Raw genomic sequence first — 16,220 nt, 5'->3', positions numbered from 1 at the left:
TGGTATGTACTGATGATGAACCAGACGGAGAAGTGGGAGATGCAGGAACTGTTGCGCTGGTACAGCCAAAACAAATTGGCAAGCGGACGCACCGTGATGAGACTCCTTCAGAGGAGGAACGGGCCAAACAGGAAGCAGATAAGAAGAATGTGAAGAAGGTTCGGACTGGACTTCGGGAGTATCACGAGCGTCGACGTCCTGCATATCTTGATGATTATATGGTGAACGTGACAATTAATTCGTCTCAAGTACTGGACAAGAATGGACGACCCATTCGTACGAGCGAGATCAAGATCCCACGAAATCGACGGGTGATGCTTCGATTAAAATAGAGAGACTTTTTCATTGATGGCAGAGATGGAAGAGATGGCAGCTCTCAAGGTCAAGGGAGTAATTGCTGAGATTCCGGCGAATGAGATGCCAGAAGGAGCAGCACCTGTTAACACAATGTGGGTGTATAACGTGAAGTCGGATCACCAAGGTTATGTGGTTCGTTTCAAGTCCCGTATTGTAGCCCTGGGTAACTATCTGCGGCCGGGGATTGACTTCAAGGAGACGTTCGCACCTGTAGCACGAATGTCGTCGTTCAGACTGTTGTTGGCGTTGGCAGCAAGGCTGGGATTAATGGTGTATGGTGGAGACATTAATACCGCATATCTGAATGCCTGGCTAGCGAGTAGACAGTACTTGAGATCCATTGATGGATATCCATGCAAGATCAACGGATACGTGTATGTCGTGTTGAAGGCACTGTATGGATTGCATCAGTCGGGACGTGAGTGGAACTCAGAGTTTCACAATTGGTTTTAAAAAAAATGCATGGCTACTTGCAGTCGCTGACTGAGCCCTGCTTATACTACCGATTTGACGGAGATACGATCATGTACGTACTGGTATATATCGACGACATATTAGTGGCTACAAATAATGAGCAGAGCAAGAAGGACTTGTTCGAGGAGCTGAATAAGGAATATGGTATCAAGGACCAAGGTTTGCTGAACGAGTATCTGGGTGTGAAAGTGGAGCAGACGCATGAGAAGATCACTATTAACCGAGGGAATACGCACGTGAAATTTTGACCAAGATTGGGTATCAAAATGCCCATGCTGTTGGAAACCCCATGGAAGTGAATCTTAGACTGGCACCACTGAACGAGGAAGAGGCTGCGGACACGAGTTTTCCTTACCGTGAAGTCATTGGGATGCTAATGTACTTAGCAACGAGTACAAGACGTGATTTGGCGTTTGTGGTGGGACAGCTCAGTCGGTTTGTGTCCAAACCGTCAGCGAAGCATATTGGAAGCTTAAAGAGAGTACTGCGGTACGTGGCCGGAACGCTAGACTATGGAATCACGTACACAAGAGCTCAAGAAAGAACGAAGGAAATTGTTCTTGAAGGGTATTGCGACAGTGACTGGGCATACGATCCGGAGCAGCGGAAGAGTACAACGGGCTTTGTATTCACATTATCCGGAGGAGCTATTGCCTGGATGTCACGGAGACAGTCAATTGCTGCACTGTCGACAGCAGAAGCGGAGTATGTGGCCGCGTGCGAGACAACAATGGAAGCTGTAGCAGAAGGGAACATTTTGCAGGAGATTTTACCAGAGCATGAGGTCAAGTTGCGGATCGGAATTGACAATCAAGCAGCTCATGTAATGGCAACGAATCCGACCTACAGCAGACGCACACGACACATTGAACTCCGGTGGCACTTTGTGCGCGAGCAAGTGCAGAAAGGAAACATTAACCTTCACAAGGTGAAGGGTGATGTGAATCCTGCCGACACGTTTACCAAGCCGCTTGACAAGAGACGCTTGAAGGCGATGCTGGAGCTGGCTGGGGTTGAGGACGGTGGATAGTCGAAGTTGCACTTCGAGGGGGGCGTGTTGGAATACGTAATGGGAACCAGGCACAATGAAGTGTTGGTACACGAGATGAGAATCAGTTGGGCCAGGTCATTGTATAAGAACGGGGTAGAATCCGTTAGTGTTGGTAGGAGCTCTGGAAGAGCAGCGCTAGCACTTAAATAATTCAGTCCTCATTTTACCTTTAAAGAGTCACAGCGGTCAGAAGTGTGTTCACGGAACGGAGTTCCAATAACGTGCAATACGTCTGGTGTGGTGCAGGTTTCACGGTCCCTGTCTTTAGACTGTGAAAGGTACATGCGAAAGATCTCAAGATCTCAAGATCTCAAGACGAGCTCTACATTTCTAGCTGCAGCACGTCTTCACAATAGTAATTGAGTATCCTGTCTCCACAACCTGCATACAACGTCAAAAGGGTTATCTTAGTACTCATGCTGATTGGTACGTTTAAGCTATTTTTTTCAAATAAATTGCGTTTCAAAACTCACAATGGCACGGCAGACGAAAAATGGCACACAGTTGACTTCAGTCTGCGGATCGATTCTTGCCGATCGACTCGTGTTAATCTAGGTCGAGAAGAAGTTCCAAATCCCGACTAGCTATTAATAGGGCTACGTCGTTATTGATCTTCCGGGACCGGTTCCAACTGATCACCCGTACACTGGTGAGGTCACGTCCGTGGTCGTTTCGTTTGCCGCAGAGTTTTTGTGCCTATTTTTGGCCAATCATAGACGATAAAACTGTCCGGGGTATTTAAAGGACTTAGACGAGAAGCTCATCAATTCTCGAGCTGCTCAAGGCATCGATATGTTGAGCAAGATCTCGCATTGGCTGGCCACGCGGAATGAGGACAGAGGCGGCGCCAGCGATGCCTTTGTGCAACAACGATACGACGCACTGGTACTCGAACTGGAGCTGTTGTAGTCGAAGAGATAGGAGATCTAAGAATATTGTGTCATTGAACTACAGACACGACTTAAGAACGCCACACTGGCAGTGTTACGCAAAGAAAACGCAGCGGATTTGAACGAAGCAGGCGACCAGCAACCTGTTGTCGGGCAACAGGAGGGGACACCGGTGGCGTCACTGCACCGCGAACAACGTCAGCAGCTGACGGAGCGCGATTCTTGTGTTGGCGAACTCTGTACGTTATTATCGACGTTAATCCTTGTAACAATGAGGTAATTCTAAACGTTTTAGTGCTGTTTGTTGCCAGGTGTGGCATTGGAAGAATGCTTGGTGTTGGGGCTCAAACCCCGTACTGACGAGGAGCAGCTGTGTTACTGGCATGTGCTGTACGCCAGTACGCTCATCGTGGACGAGCCGACGCTAGTGCAGAGTGTGCTGTCTGCAGCATTCCTGGCGGAGGTTTGTGTGGTTGTATGTTGACGGTTGAGCTGCATTGGGGATTAACCTTGTGGTGGTTCCGACAGACTGACGTAGGAAAAGCACGTTGCTGGTTGAAGATTGCGCTAAACAACCACACTATTGAGTCCAGTATTATGGTGGGTACTGAGAGCATGCATTCGTTCTCTTGCAAGCTGTTGACATCTAATTTTGTGGGTGATATTTTAGATGATCTTTTCAATGGCTTGCGAGCACTTGATCCGTAACAATTACGAAGAATGGTCGCTTGTTCGCTGCTCTGAAGGACTGGGCCTGTTTCTTGAGCTGATCATTGCACTCCGGGAGGTGCATTTCGCCATTGAAGTCAACGGCGATCCATTTTATGTGTCAGAGCAAGCAGAATCAGTGGAACCTGAGCCTAGTACTGAAAGCAACAGCGGAGAAATGGTGTCTACAATCACAGATGCAGATATTGCTGCAGCAGTGGGGGTGTCACCTTCCAGAGCTGGGTCATTTCTACCACCCCCAGACGCCGAACCAGTGCTAGTCGAGCTTGAAGATTTAAAAGACCTGGAAGTGCAAGAAGCTGAGGCTGTCACGGAGGACGACGAGGACGAAGTTATCCAGCTACCTTCGGCCTTCTTCCCACATCGTCTCAAAGGTATAAAACCGTGGCAGTACGTGTTTGGTGTCAGTCTGGCATCCCTCTCGAAAAATCCATATCACAGTCGCTACGCTCTGATTGATCCACTCCTAGCGCTGCCGAACATTGTGGACGATTGCGTTGCAATATTGAGAGAAAACCCAGATACCCCACGACTGTTTCGAACGACTGTGTTGAGTATCCGCTTGAGTCAGCTTCGAGAGACTGTGGAGACAGAGGGCTCGGTACCGAAAGATCTGGACCCTCAATGTGCAGGCGCCTTGCTTTTAGATTTCCTCAAGAACCTGCCGGACGCAATAGTGACCGATGACAAATACGACGCGTTCGTGGCAGCTGGTCAATTACGCGATGAAGACGCAAGCGTGCGCAACATTACGTGCTTGGTAAATGACCTGCCAGTGCATTGCCAGATCGTATTGAAGAGGGTTATCAACTTGATGAATTTCTTACAGCAACCGGAGCATTGTGAGCAGAATGGCGTTGATGTTTTCCAGCTTCCTCTGTTCTAGCTCCAGTAATTGCATTCAAGAAGGACTCTGGCTCGTCGGCTGAGCGCTCGCGTGCTAGAACGCACTCTCAGTATCAAGACGTGAGGTATGCAGCAGTTGGAGCGCAAGTAGTGGAGCGGATGATCGAACACTACGCGACCATTTTTCATGACATACGAGTGCAAGTGGTTGATGCGCTTGAGCGCTTGGAAGCCAAGAAAGAAGCTCTTCGCATGGTGTCTCATCAGATGAAGCTCCAACCCTTGATGAACTTTTTGTCCGATAGGCAGCAAGTGAACGAGATTTCTCGATTATTTCGTGACCACTTAGAAGGAGGTGATGTTTCTATCAACTCGCAAGTCACAGAAAGCTCAAAATTAGACAATGCAACAGATCTGGAATCTGAAATTCAATCTAATACTACCACCAGCTTGGAGCTAGATTTGAGGCAACCGACAGCTGCGACGCCACCGACTAGTGCTACTAGCAGTGGAGGGTCTTCACCCACAACCAGCGAAACGACAGAGCCGGAGCTCGTGAGCAACTGGGAGCAATTTGGCTTTAATAAGCCAACTATCTTGGGGAACTTTGAGAAGGGTGGCGTATTGATGCTGCGAGCAGTTTTGTACTGGTTGAAGACTGATCCAGGTGCCTTACCGCTGCTGGAGATGCGCGCACTGCCGTCTGAGTTGCCGTCTTATGACGCAGGACTGGTCGCGTCGTCCATTTGCGAGTCCTTAGTGAAGCTTTTGAAGCTGTTGTAAGTTTTCACGCGATAAATATTTTGTGCTGTGACTGACGCTCGCTGCTTGTACCTACAGCTTGAGCCCGAAACACCCGGAGATCGACATTGTAGCGATGTCGCTGGAGCCGTTCTGGGAGTTGTTTGACGAAGACATGTACTTCAGTAAGCTCTTCATGTTCATGTTCCAAGTGTTCGACCAACTTTGGAGTGAGCTGGATCCAAAGGCAGCATCCTTCACCCGTGTGATTACAGAAACAGAGGGAATAATTTATGAGTTACTGAAGAAAGCTCCCGTTACCGTGAACGACCTACAAGTGGAATGGGAAGAGATAAGAACACGTCGTCTCGATGAGGGCGAAGAAGTTCTCGAAATGCAAGCAGAGCTGGTCGATGATGACGCCTTTCGGGTTGCAGCTTTGGCTGATCAATCGCTACTGTCACCCCCATTGCGCTACTCCAAGAAGAAACCCTCGTTTGATTACAATCCAGACGACTACAAGTCGAAGCTGATGGACCCGTCAAGCATACTGGAGATTGAGCATCTTGCGTATATTGACCATGCGTTGCCGATCACAAGCCAATTGTGCCGATGGTATCGAATTTACAGTGTCGAAGCAAATGGATCCTCATTGGAGACGTTGCTGATACTAGCGAGGAAACAGAGTCCGACGTTATTGGTGGTCAAGGACGCCCAAGGGAATGTGTTTGGTGGCTATGCCTCGGATGAATGGCACCACGCTTTCCACTACTATGGAACTGGCGAATCGTTCTTGTTTTCGTTCGCGAGCCCAAGTGCTGCCGGTGGATTTGTTAAGTACCAATGGAGTCGAAAGAATAGCTACTTTATGCTGTGCTCGGACGAGTCGTTGATAATGGGGGGCGGCGGCAACTTTGGTTTGTTCCTGGTGAGTAGAGTTGACTCGCTATAATGTAACAAACGATGACTAACACACTTGAGCTCTTCGGTCTTTCAGGATAGCGATTTATCTCGAGGGACAAGTGGCGCGTGTGAGACGTTTAATTCGCCTCCATTAACCACTTCGCAGGAGTTTTCTTGCGTCCAAGTTGAACTATGGGGCTTCACCACAGGAGACAAACCCGTAGAAATGGGGGAGCGACACCGGAAGAGTGTGCTGGACTAGCAGTTGCAAGAGAGGACGACAACGATACATCTTATTTACTCTATACACTGGGGATTACTTTGTAAAACGGCGGTAAATGTAGCCAAAGCCTGCGATGATTTGTAATGTATTCTGTAAAACACAAGCTCGATATATTGCCACCTCACTGCAAGCCATGATCACCATTAGGTTGCAGCAGCAATTGGCTGTCAAGCTCGGCCTCAAATCTCCGAAACGGAGCCTCAACAGCTTCGCGCTGCAAAAAATACGAGAGATAAAACACATCAACATTATTTCGGTTCAAAATTTCATAGATAAAAATGGCAAACCTCTTCAGCGGTAGGTGTGGCGCTCGCTTGCAATTGCGGTTGTAATTGCTCCAACTCATGCGCGAATACCTCTGAAAAACGCTCAAGAATTCGTTGTAGAAAAGACTTGAGAGCGGTGCACGCTGCGTCGGATGTTCGATCATGGAATAAAACTGCCTGGATGACCTCATTCTGGAGCGATATCATCACGAGGCCTCCGGAAGATGTCTGCGCAGTGCGGACATTTGTTAGTAAGCTTGAGCAAATTTAATACTTTTAAGGAAAGATTGGTTGCTGCCTACGGGCATTGGGCTGCTACCAGATCGATCCTTCTTGTCATTTCTGCTCGGGTCGAAGTGCACTTGCACAACCTCTATGTTACATTTAACATAAGTTAGAATTGCAGGGAAATATGCAACACTCATTTAAATAACTCACCTCCTCCATCGATCTCTCGCGCGAACTGCGTGAAGGACATGACGAGCGCATCCACGCCCTCCGCATGTGCTTGCGGGTTCCATTTCCACTGGTGCGTAAATAAACACACGCCCGACTGCTGGTGCAGCACCTTTACCATGCGCAACTCTCCGAGGAACGCGTTCATCATTGTGGCAAAACTGGAATGTGGCAACAATATCAATTTGTAAGGACCGGTCTCTCATATCTAATATCACAAACTATTCGAAGCGTCTTTTGACTTTTGCAGAAGGAAGGCAACATGAGTGGCATGAGGGCGACATACAAGTTCCACGGCAAAGTAGTGCACTCGTTCGAAAGCTTCCCGACTACTGCTGATGCCTCCAACGAATATGCGCCCCTACCCGGAGAGGAGAAGCTCAATCACTCATACTCAGGCAAGATGGACGGCGGCAAGTCCATGCCTGAACTTAAGTCGACGGGCCCGTTTGCTGCACTCGTCACAGCCATCAAGGTATGCACATTTTAATACCTCTAGAGCTAGCTAGTTCTTGCACAGATTATTTTAATCAGTATTATCATTGATGCGCTGTAGCGAGCTAAGGAGGACAGTGAAGGCTTCCTAAAAGATCGCGTGGAAGGCCCCGTTCCAGCTAAACTCTACAACCAATAGAGAGCTGCACGGTACTTTTCATCCCTTTCAACAAACAAGCCTTTTATTATTCATCCATTTCTAGGTATCTGCCAATTTTCTTAAAGACAAAGCTACAGCGTCGTGCAAGTATCAACAGTTCTGCACAAAAGGCCATCGCGTGATTTCGTTGCAGTAATTTTTTTACTGCTCAGCATCACCATCGCTCTCGTTCCACACGGGGAGTGGCATGTGTTCCAGCTCGCGATATGATCGGTCGGTGGCTTTATGCCGCTTCTTATAGCGACGCTTAGTTGAGGTCGCCGCCGGGACATGAAAAATCTTCTTGAGACTCGGAATCTGATGCGCTGTATGCGTGCGAAGATGACGACCAGAGTAATCGGCTGGCGTGGTACGACCGCTGCTTCTAATCCCCCCAGCAGCGATGACCGCTGTTTGAGACGTCTTCGAGGTCTTCTGATGATGCTTCGGGTTGGTACATTCGGAGCAAAACCATGGGATTCCATCCGGAGGAACCATAGCAAGGTTGGTACAGTTAAGATGGAAGGCGGCGGGGCAGCCGTCACAGCAAATTAGCTCGCCTGCTAGGCCACAGCGGAAGCAAGCATCTTCGTTCAAGTCGTTCTGCACGTTTAACACACACAATAGTTAATAATTCTGCCCTGTAGAACCAGTAGATTTGAGCTGTGACTTACCTGATCAGTGTTAACGAAGATCTGCTTGCCATCCACACGGTCAATCAGGCGATAAATACGGTCTGGGTCAATGGATCTGGAGGACGAAACGCGCTTGTTCCACTTCGACTTGCCTTTTGCAAACGCGGCAAGTTCATCAATGCAGCGAGCTCGTGCTTGGGAGAGACTTAGTCGTCTGTGAAGGAGTTTACTCCCGCTTACTTGACGTAGCATTGCCGTCTCCTTTCTAGGACGAACACGCTTCTTAAACGGGTGATCAGGTCCTCTTTGAACCGGTGAAGGCAAAGAGACCTCGGTCATGAAATCTGCAGCAAGGTGTATCGTCCAGTCAGATATACCGCCGCAAATGTAGCTGTGAAGAGCCCTCATTTCAGGCAGGTGTTCCCCCGCTATCACCCTCTCGTACCAGTTGCTCCTCCGTGTTTTCTTTTCGACGGGTTTACTGTGAGTTGCTTGTGGCGGTGTGAGTGATACATCCTCTTCAGTCGTTGTAGAGCACACGGAGGCTGGACTACTGGACGGTAGAGTATGGCGTAGCTCGCCATTATGTACATTTACGCCTTCCTCTTTCTTGGGACGTCTAGGTCGATGACTGAGGAACAGTCGACGCTTCTTGAAGCCGTAATAATCCAACCAACTGTCGTGCATCTGCGAGCTTTTCAACAGCGCCAACGACGTCAAGTGAACGGGACGTTTTAGCTCGGGTGGCTCCTCATCCACTGGCGTCTGCTTCTTTGCCTTCGCAGTACCCACCACACGAGGATCGAGCGCAGGCATCTTCGACCGCTTGAGACCCATCTTCCCTGTACACGCAGTGGATCCGCATCTGCAGTCGGCAGCCTCACCGAAATGTGAGAAGTTATAGTCGATGGTAATCTCCTCGTTGGGGGCAATGTTGCGGCGCGCGAAAATCCCGATACGCTGCATGCCGTCCACATTCCTGGTTTCAACACGCACGCCCAGCAGATCAGTCTTTACATCTGCGTTCTGTTCAATATTTGTGATAAACGAACCATTTCTGGGTAACGCTGTTGGGGTCGCAACTGTGATTGATGAAGCGCGAGTCATTGCTGCGGTACTTTGCGTCAATGACAATGTTCTTCTCCAGCTCCATCATGTAGAAGTTGACCTAGCAATAAGAAAGTTTTAGCTTTAATACCAGCACTAGCACTGGGAATGTCGCTCACCTCGCCGTTGTCTCTGTACGTGATCATCCTGCGCTCGCACTCCTTGTCATCGATGACTTCGCCGACGTATTCAATGACGAACTCTCCAGCGTTGATGTCCTCGTTGGTGATGAGCCCAAATCCAGGGCCGCCGGGGATATATTCCACTCGCATGGACTTGAGTTGTCGCCTCTTAATTGCGCGGTTGCTACATACACTCGGGTCCGGGGCGGAGCATGTTTCATCCGAGCAACTGATGAACAGCATGCGGTTGTAGCACCCTTCTCCACAGTACACGATCCTCTCTATATCATGCTGGTTTTCCGAGTCTACGTGCTGCTCTTTGTCCTTCTGAGCCTTGGCACTGGCCATCATGGTGGTGCGCTTGGTCATGGACTTGTGAGTCTCTTCATAGCACGTGCATTCGTGTACGGGGAAGTCGGCAATGGGCATCTTCGTGGACACGTAGACGCAGCGACTAATCTTGCCGAACGGTGGTGGGCGGCGCACCCATTGACGCTCCTCGAGGCTCTTAATCTCTGCCTCCTTGAAGGGCAATTGGAACTCCACGACGTGCTTTTCGAGAGATAATTTGGACGAGCTACGACGCTTAGAGAGAGGCGGTGGTGGTGGCGGTAGACTGCGCGCGTCGTCCTCCAAAAGTTGCAGGAAGATCGTCGTCTCTGGTTCCATCAGGTTCTGCGGCTCGACTTCGGGTTCAGGCTCATTTGTCAGGACAACACCGGGATTATTCTTCTTGCCAGGTCCGCGCTTGGCTTTCTTAGGCTTGCCAATGGGGCTGACGGCCTCAAGTCTGCGCTTCTTGGCTGGGCCCCGCCGCGCAACCTGCTTCGGAGGCATTTATCCACAGAGTTTTGTATTTGGTAGCTGAGACCGAAGTGGTTGATTGGCGACTGAATCACGGGCGCCAAAATTGCCCGCGCAACGCGTGACTTGAAGTTTGTATGTGAAGACGCACATCTTCATTGAGCTGGTCGATTTCAAACCAAACTCAAAAAGTGATTGGATGAAAATCTAACGTCGTGTTGCTGATAAATGAGCAACATCATGAGTCATGATGTTGCTCATGATTCATGACATGTTGGCAACATGTCCTTCTCTTGTGGTAACTGTTGCCTCTAAAGTTAGAGCTGCGCTTCCCGAGCATTTACCTCGTCCAGCGCGGCGGCGAGCGTCTTTACAGCTTCTAGCTCCGCAAAGTCCACTTGTGCTTTCTTAAGCACGCCGCGAATGTACAGACGGCACGAGTAGAGGGCCTTCTTGGTGCCTTCAGCCAAATAGTCCTCGGCCAATTTAGATGCGGCCGCACACAGATCCTCCACCTTTTGCTCTTCGCGCTCCCAGCCCGCAACTTGCAGTGCGCGACACTGTTTGAGTCGACAGTCACGAGCTTTATCGGCACGGCCTTCCACGCCGTCATTAAAGTGCGCATACACTTGCCAAATCTTAGCGTCGTTCGTCACGATAGACGTCACGCGGCCGAAGAGCATCGCCAGTTGCTTTTTGTGGTGCGAGTCGGACCGCGGGGGTGTCGCATCGGTGGCTGTCGCTGCCTCATCAAGCTCTGCCAAGTCTTCATCCTCACTAGTGGGGTCAATATCCTCCTCATCGTCCGAGGAGGCCTTTTGAATGACTCCAGCTTCGGTATCAGCCTCATACTGCATTTTTTTCAATGACTCTGGATACACGATGGCTTCTACAAGCCACGCTAGCATTTCGCTGTCCACAGGGCGTTTGTGCTTGGCACGCATGTCCAGAAGCTGGTGCATTGCATACATTGCTTCGCCGTAGCGTTTGGTCTCCATCGCACACAGAGCGTAGTTCTCCCACATCTGCCACATATGACGCTTCTGCTTCAGAGCTTCTTCCAGCACCGCAAAGGCCTCTGCGTAACGTTGATTATGCAAGTGGATAGAGCCCAAGTTGCCCCACGCTTCACCATTGTCCGGTTCAAGTTGGACAACGCGTGTGTACGCACGCATAGCAAGTGCCCAGCGGTGGATGCGCATTGAGATCGCACCAAGAGTGAACCAAGCGCCAGTGTGCATGGGACCCACACGCACTGCATCCTCGTAATGAGGAATAGCCGCTTCATGGTCTCCCTTCTCGAAGTAGTAGCGACCAAGTGAACGCTTGGCACGAGCGAAGCGCTGCTTGGAGAGTATCCAGGACGTCTCGTAGTGTGAGGGCTCCTGGGTGAGATCTCCGAGCGTGACCCACATGAACGGCGTGGGCGCAATCTCCAGACGGTCACGTACAAGTTTTTCTGCACGCATCGGCTTGTCCAAGAGCTGGTAGCACTTGACGACGTCATCCCACATCTCGAGTTCTTCGCAGATTTCAACAGCACTGCCTAGAACCCCAAGCTTGAAGTAACGCTCGGCCAGATCACGCTTAAGTGCATATCGTGGAGGGAAAGCCAATGAATACACAAACTGCATACGTTCACGAGCTGGGGCCGAGTCGGCGATAGACTGGAGCGTGTTCTGTGTGATCGTAAGGCGTGTAGTGTGCTGGTCTACCAGCGCTTGCATCTGCAACACGGCGCGTTCACGACGCTTTGAGCTTTCGCATTCCAGCCACGCTCGCTCCAGTAGTGCCGTGGAGTATACCATCCAGTTGTTGGGGTTCTCAAGTACACGAGTGACGTACGGCATCATCTCCTCGCGGGTCAAACCATCGTTGGCATTGCTGTTCTTAACGTCCAGACATAATCCCAACAACACAATCTGGTCAACGATCTGCAAATTTCCCTGCTGCGTGAGCTTACGGTCTTCGAATGCAACGCTTTCCAGAAGATAATTGTCTTGGTCCACCTGGTCCAAATTCACGTTGCGGTAAGAAGCCTCACCTTCTTGTACAAGCTTCTGGATATGCTCTTCCTCGGCCGTGAGGCCGTCTGCAGGCGAAACAGCGTTTTCACCTTCTGTCGTGACCTGCTTACCGCCAAAGTCCACGTGAGTCGATTCAGCCACAGCTGTGGCGTAGACGGAGGCGTCTTCATCCTCACTCGCAGGCTCTTTCTTCGATGCTGCCAGCAATACCATCTGAGCCACACTCTTCTGTTGGAACTTGGTGCGTTTACCCAAGGATCCGCTGAGTTGCACGCTCACACCAGAAATCTCCTTTGCACGGGCGAACGTAGCTTTGCCGTGCTTGTTCTTGTCAAAGTAGTGCTGAGCTAGACCCCACTCCACGTACGCGCGAGCGAGCAGGTATTGAGTATCCTTCTCAAAGGCGAAAAGCTGGGTGGTCTTCAACGTCTGGATATATCCACGACGAGCTTCAAACCACAGCGTGTTCGATGGCTGTCTAGCGAGCAGCAGACGTTCGTGTGCCACAGCAGCACGAGCATTCCACCACGCAGCTGACTTTATCTCCTCTAACATCTCGCCAAGCGCACGGATAGCGGCTCCACCAGTAATTTGGCGTCTAGCAGGTCCTTCGACAATATCATCCGACACTTCGTTGTCGTTTTGGCCGCTTACAACCTCGTTGGCAGCCACGGACCAATCATTGTACGCGTGGTTGCCCACGAAGTCCAGCAAGCAGCGCCCGATGAGCAGGAACTGTGGATACTCGCAGATGGAAAATGGACTCTCACCGTCCACCTGCAGCGCCACGAGCGCATCGCTGTGCGCCTTCTTATCGTTGCTGTCAGCTGTGGAAGACACGAGGCGAGTGGCCAGATCGAGCACGTCACGCAGCGTCTCCTTCTCAAATGCCGGTCCTGTATAATTGGCCTGCACGTACATGTCGAAGAAGGCGACACCGACGAACATAATCTGGTAGGCAGTCACGAGGCGGCTCTCAGCGCTGTCACATTGGTCTAATAAGTAGCTCTGAAGTGCCGACGCGATACAGCCGCAAATGTGAGCGTCCTCGTCTTCGTTGTCCTTTTCTTTGCTCCGCAATTGCGCCACAGACCGTAGTATCTTCTGTGCATCTTGCAAACGAATTACGTCCGCGTACTCGCCCTCGCAAATGAGTTTTGCCATTGCCAAAACTGGAGCCATCTCGCTGTCATCCTTGAGAGCCTGCTGAGCCTCGATCACGTTCTTGGCGTTACTCTGCAGCACTGCGCGCTCGGTTGCGAGCAAATAATGGTCCAGCAGTTGCCGTGCAGCATTCTGCGTGGTGTCGATGTCAGACACGCTCACGCCGCACAGCTCCTGCATTAGGTCGTCTGTGTTCGCCATTGCTTCGATTTGAAAGTGATGAGCTCCAGTGACCAGAAGTTGTCTTGATTACGAATCCAATGCAGACTTTTTGGACGAAGTTGTGAAATTTGGAAATCTTCTAAAGTATTTCTTAGAAATGACTATTTTCTTATTAGAAAGCTTTTTTTTGCTTTTTTTTTTTAAGAAAGTCATTAATTAGCCCGAGGTCAGTTTTAACGGTGGAAGAGAGGTCTTTAAATGCAGCATCGAAAAAAACCGCGGTCGTTATGTACGTGTCCACAGCATTCCCCGTCGTGTAAGTGGCCAAATCGCTCGAGGAGAACCTCTCCGCGACGCTCTAATCTCTTCCTCTGTTAGGAACCAGTCTGTCGGCTTAAGTAAAGCTAGGTCAGCCACTAAGCCCGATCCTTCAGATAAATCGAGGCCCTCCTGCTACTTGTAGTTGTGAGGACAGCGTGTCGAGCTCCGCTGGCCCACTGTTATCTTTAAGGTTGAACTTGCCTGTGCCCAGTCGCGTTATACGGGAGACTAACCAGTAACTATACGGTCGTTAGGTGTATACTGTGTGTATAACGAGGGGGTTTCCTCCTCAATCCCGATTCTTCTCTGTGGGAACCGAGTGTTATTCTAAGTCGTTTAAGCTATCGGCGTGTGCATTCACTCGCACTGAACTAACAATAGGTTGTGAGCCCAATTGCGTTAGGAGCTTGTCGTGAGTGCCATGAGTGGTGAGAGCAAGAGCAACACACCGCCAACGGCTCTGTCTCCGGAAGGTGTTGGTGTGGAAATCTCGACAGCTATGACGACTTCTTCGCAGCAAGTCACGACTCCTGGAATGGCTACTACGATGTCATCGCACGCTACGCAAACTAACAGCTAGACTGGAATCTCTGTAGGTGGAACCAGCGTAGGCCATAGTTCGGGTGGTGTAGTGAGGGTTAGTGAGGGATGGAAATCGAGTGTGGGATTTGCTTCAGCCAAGTGGAATTGGCAGGAGTAGCTTTGCTAGTGAGATAGCTTCCTCACTCGGCAGTAACCTCGGTGCTGCTGGATATTCTGGTGGCTCTGCATCTGGAGGAGTGTACCCATTTGATGGGACCGAGGCTACGAACTCGGGTGTGCCTCGAGTTGGTGCTGTGTCGGCGTTGAAGCTGGATATCTCGCACCAGCCTCCAACCATGAAAGGGAGTTTGATTTGTATGCTGTCCAACTACGTGCGTTCCTGACAAGGTTGGATTGCTGGTCTGTAGTGGACGGCTCGTATCGAAATAACCTTCAAGCGATGAAAAATATAGCTGCAAAGGACAATACTGCTCGTGAAGCCATCTTGTACGGCGTACCTGCTGCTGACGCCGAGATGATTTGTCAGGAGGTGACGGCGGATGCGATGTGGAATCGGTTCGTGGACAGACGGACTAAAAGAGAATACCCAAACTACATCTTTGCTCCTGATGAGTTTGTGTCAAATCCTTTCACTCCTGATAAGAATATGGAGCAATGGCTAAGACAAATGGAGAGTTTGCATCGCCGGCTTCATCATTTTGGCAAGCGCATTTGAGATAAAGATTATGCAGAGACGCTACTCGGTCATATATCCCGTACTCACCGAGAGGAAGTACGTCACATTATGTGGCTCGTGATTGAATGACTGTACGTCCTGTTCCCACTTCGGCTCAAGTGATCAACGCGTTGATGGCTGAGTCGGCTCTTGACGAACGAGCGGCGCATGAGGAAGAGATGAAGCCTGCCCATATTTTATCGTGTGGCAAGCAACCTCAGAGTGAATCTCAGAAATCCAAGCCTCAACAGAATCAAGACAAGGGTAAACAGCAGAAAAGCAAAGGTCGCTATAAGGTCAAACCGAAACAAGGGGGTCAATTACAGCGAAAGAAGGTAGGAACTCGCACTTGCCATAAGTGTGGAGAAGCTGGCCATTTGAGGGCAAACTGTCCAAATCGGAAGGACAGTGAGGAGGACAAGCCTGCAATTTTCGAGTTTAAGAAGTGGCAAGGAAATAATCAGCGAGGTAGTGTTAATGACAAGCGTGGGCGCAAAGACGTGAGTGCTTTGTGCTGCCATGTGCGGGGAGTGCCTGTTGCTTCTACCTCAAGTAACAAGACTTCTACTGATGTTGAAATGGAGTGGGTGCTGGATTCGGCCAGCGACGTGCATATCTGTAAGGAGAGCTCGGTTCTGCACAATGTGCGGGTGGATAACGTGCACTTCTTCCAAGGATAGGATGGGAAGGCTAGTGAAGATGAGCAAGTTGGTGATGTAACTTTGCGGGTTAAAAATAATAAATCCCCACACGCAGAGTTAATGTTGCCATTCAAATGTGTCTTGTTCTCGCAATCTGCCCCGGACAATTTGTTGAGTATGGATATGCTGGAATCAGACGGATGGACAGTGAAGTTCAGTCGGATCAATTCTCAGTCGTGTGCTGACTACGCAAAGACTACAATGAACTATTGCTACTGAAGAGCAACCGGCGTTATCGTCTGAAAGCAACTGCTGTTGTCACCTACAGTGCTCCGTCGATACAGACTGG

At 50.0% G+C, this 16,220-nt stretch overlaps 4 protein-coding genes across 4 annotated transcripts; 1 reads left to right on the top strand and 3 right to left on the bottom strand.

Annotated features, from left to right (window-relative positions):
* Positions 1 to 2,674: 2,674 nt before the first annotated feature.
* On the top strand, positions 2,675 to 6,253 carry PITG_00476 (uncharacterized protein; the record flags this gene model as incomplete). The annotated part of the gene is made up of 10 exons (XM_002909029.1): positions 2,675 to 2,767; positions 2,837 to 3,011; positions 3,084 to 3,241; positions 3,301 to 3,372; positions 3,443 to 3,760; positions 3,827 to 4,357; positions 4,408 to 4,707; positions 4,804 to 5,126; positions 5,188 to 6,016; positions 6,086 to 6,253. The coding sequence occupies 10 exons, from the start codon at positions 2,675 to 2,677 to the stop codon at positions 6,251 to 6,253; spliced, it is 2,967 nt and encodes a 988-aa protein (XP_002909075.1).
* Positions 6,254 to 6,395: 142 nt separating this feature from the next.
* Positions 6,396 to 7,144, bottom strand: PITG_00475 (uncharacterized protein; the record flags this gene model as incomplete). The annotated part of the gene is made up of 4 exons (XM_002909028.1): positions 6,396 to 6,488; positions 6,562 to 6,768; positions 6,843 to 6,913; positions 6,979 to 7,144. The coding sequence occupies 4 exons, from the start codon at positions 7,142 to 7,144 to the stop codon at positions 6,396 to 6,398; spliced, it is 537 nt and encodes a 178-aa protein (XP_002909074.1).
* A 648-nt stretch (positions 7,145 to 7,792) lies between these two features.
* On the bottom strand, positions 7,793 to 10,331 carry PITG_00474 (histone-lysine N-methyltransferase, putative; the record flags this gene model as incomplete). The annotated part of the gene is made up of 5 exons (XM_002909027.1): positions 7,793 to 8,233; positions 8,305 to 9,244; positions 9,318 to 9,433; positions 9,492 to 10,193; positions 10,275 to 10,331. 5 exons carry the CDS (start codon positions 10,329 to 10,331, stop codon positions 7,793 to 7,795), a joined length of 2,256 nt encoding a protein of 751 aa, XP_002909073.1.
* Positions 10,332 to 10,615: 284 nt separating this feature from the next.
* PITG_00473 (tetratricopeptide repeat protein, putative) lies at positions 10,616 to 13,690 on the bottom strand (the record flags this gene model as incomplete). The annotated part of the gene is made up of 1 exon (XM_002909026.1): positions 10,616 to 13,690. One exon carries the CDS (start codon positions 13,688 to 13,690, stop codon positions 10,616 to 10,618), a length of 3,075 nt encoding a protein of 1,024 aa, XP_002909072.1.
* Between the last annotated feature and the right edge of the window lie 2,530 nt (positions 13,691 to 16,220).

This window comes from Phytophthora infestans, genomic scaffold (assembly GCF_000142945.1).
Source record: "Phytophthora infestans T30-4 supercont1.1 genomic scaffold, whole genome shotgun sequence".
NCBI lineage: Eukaryota > Oomycota > Peronosporomycetes > Peronosporales > Peronosporaceae > Phytophthora > Phytophthora infestans.
Note: the sequence above shows the minus strand (reverse complement) of the source record. Positions and strands in the feature narration are given on the sequence as shown.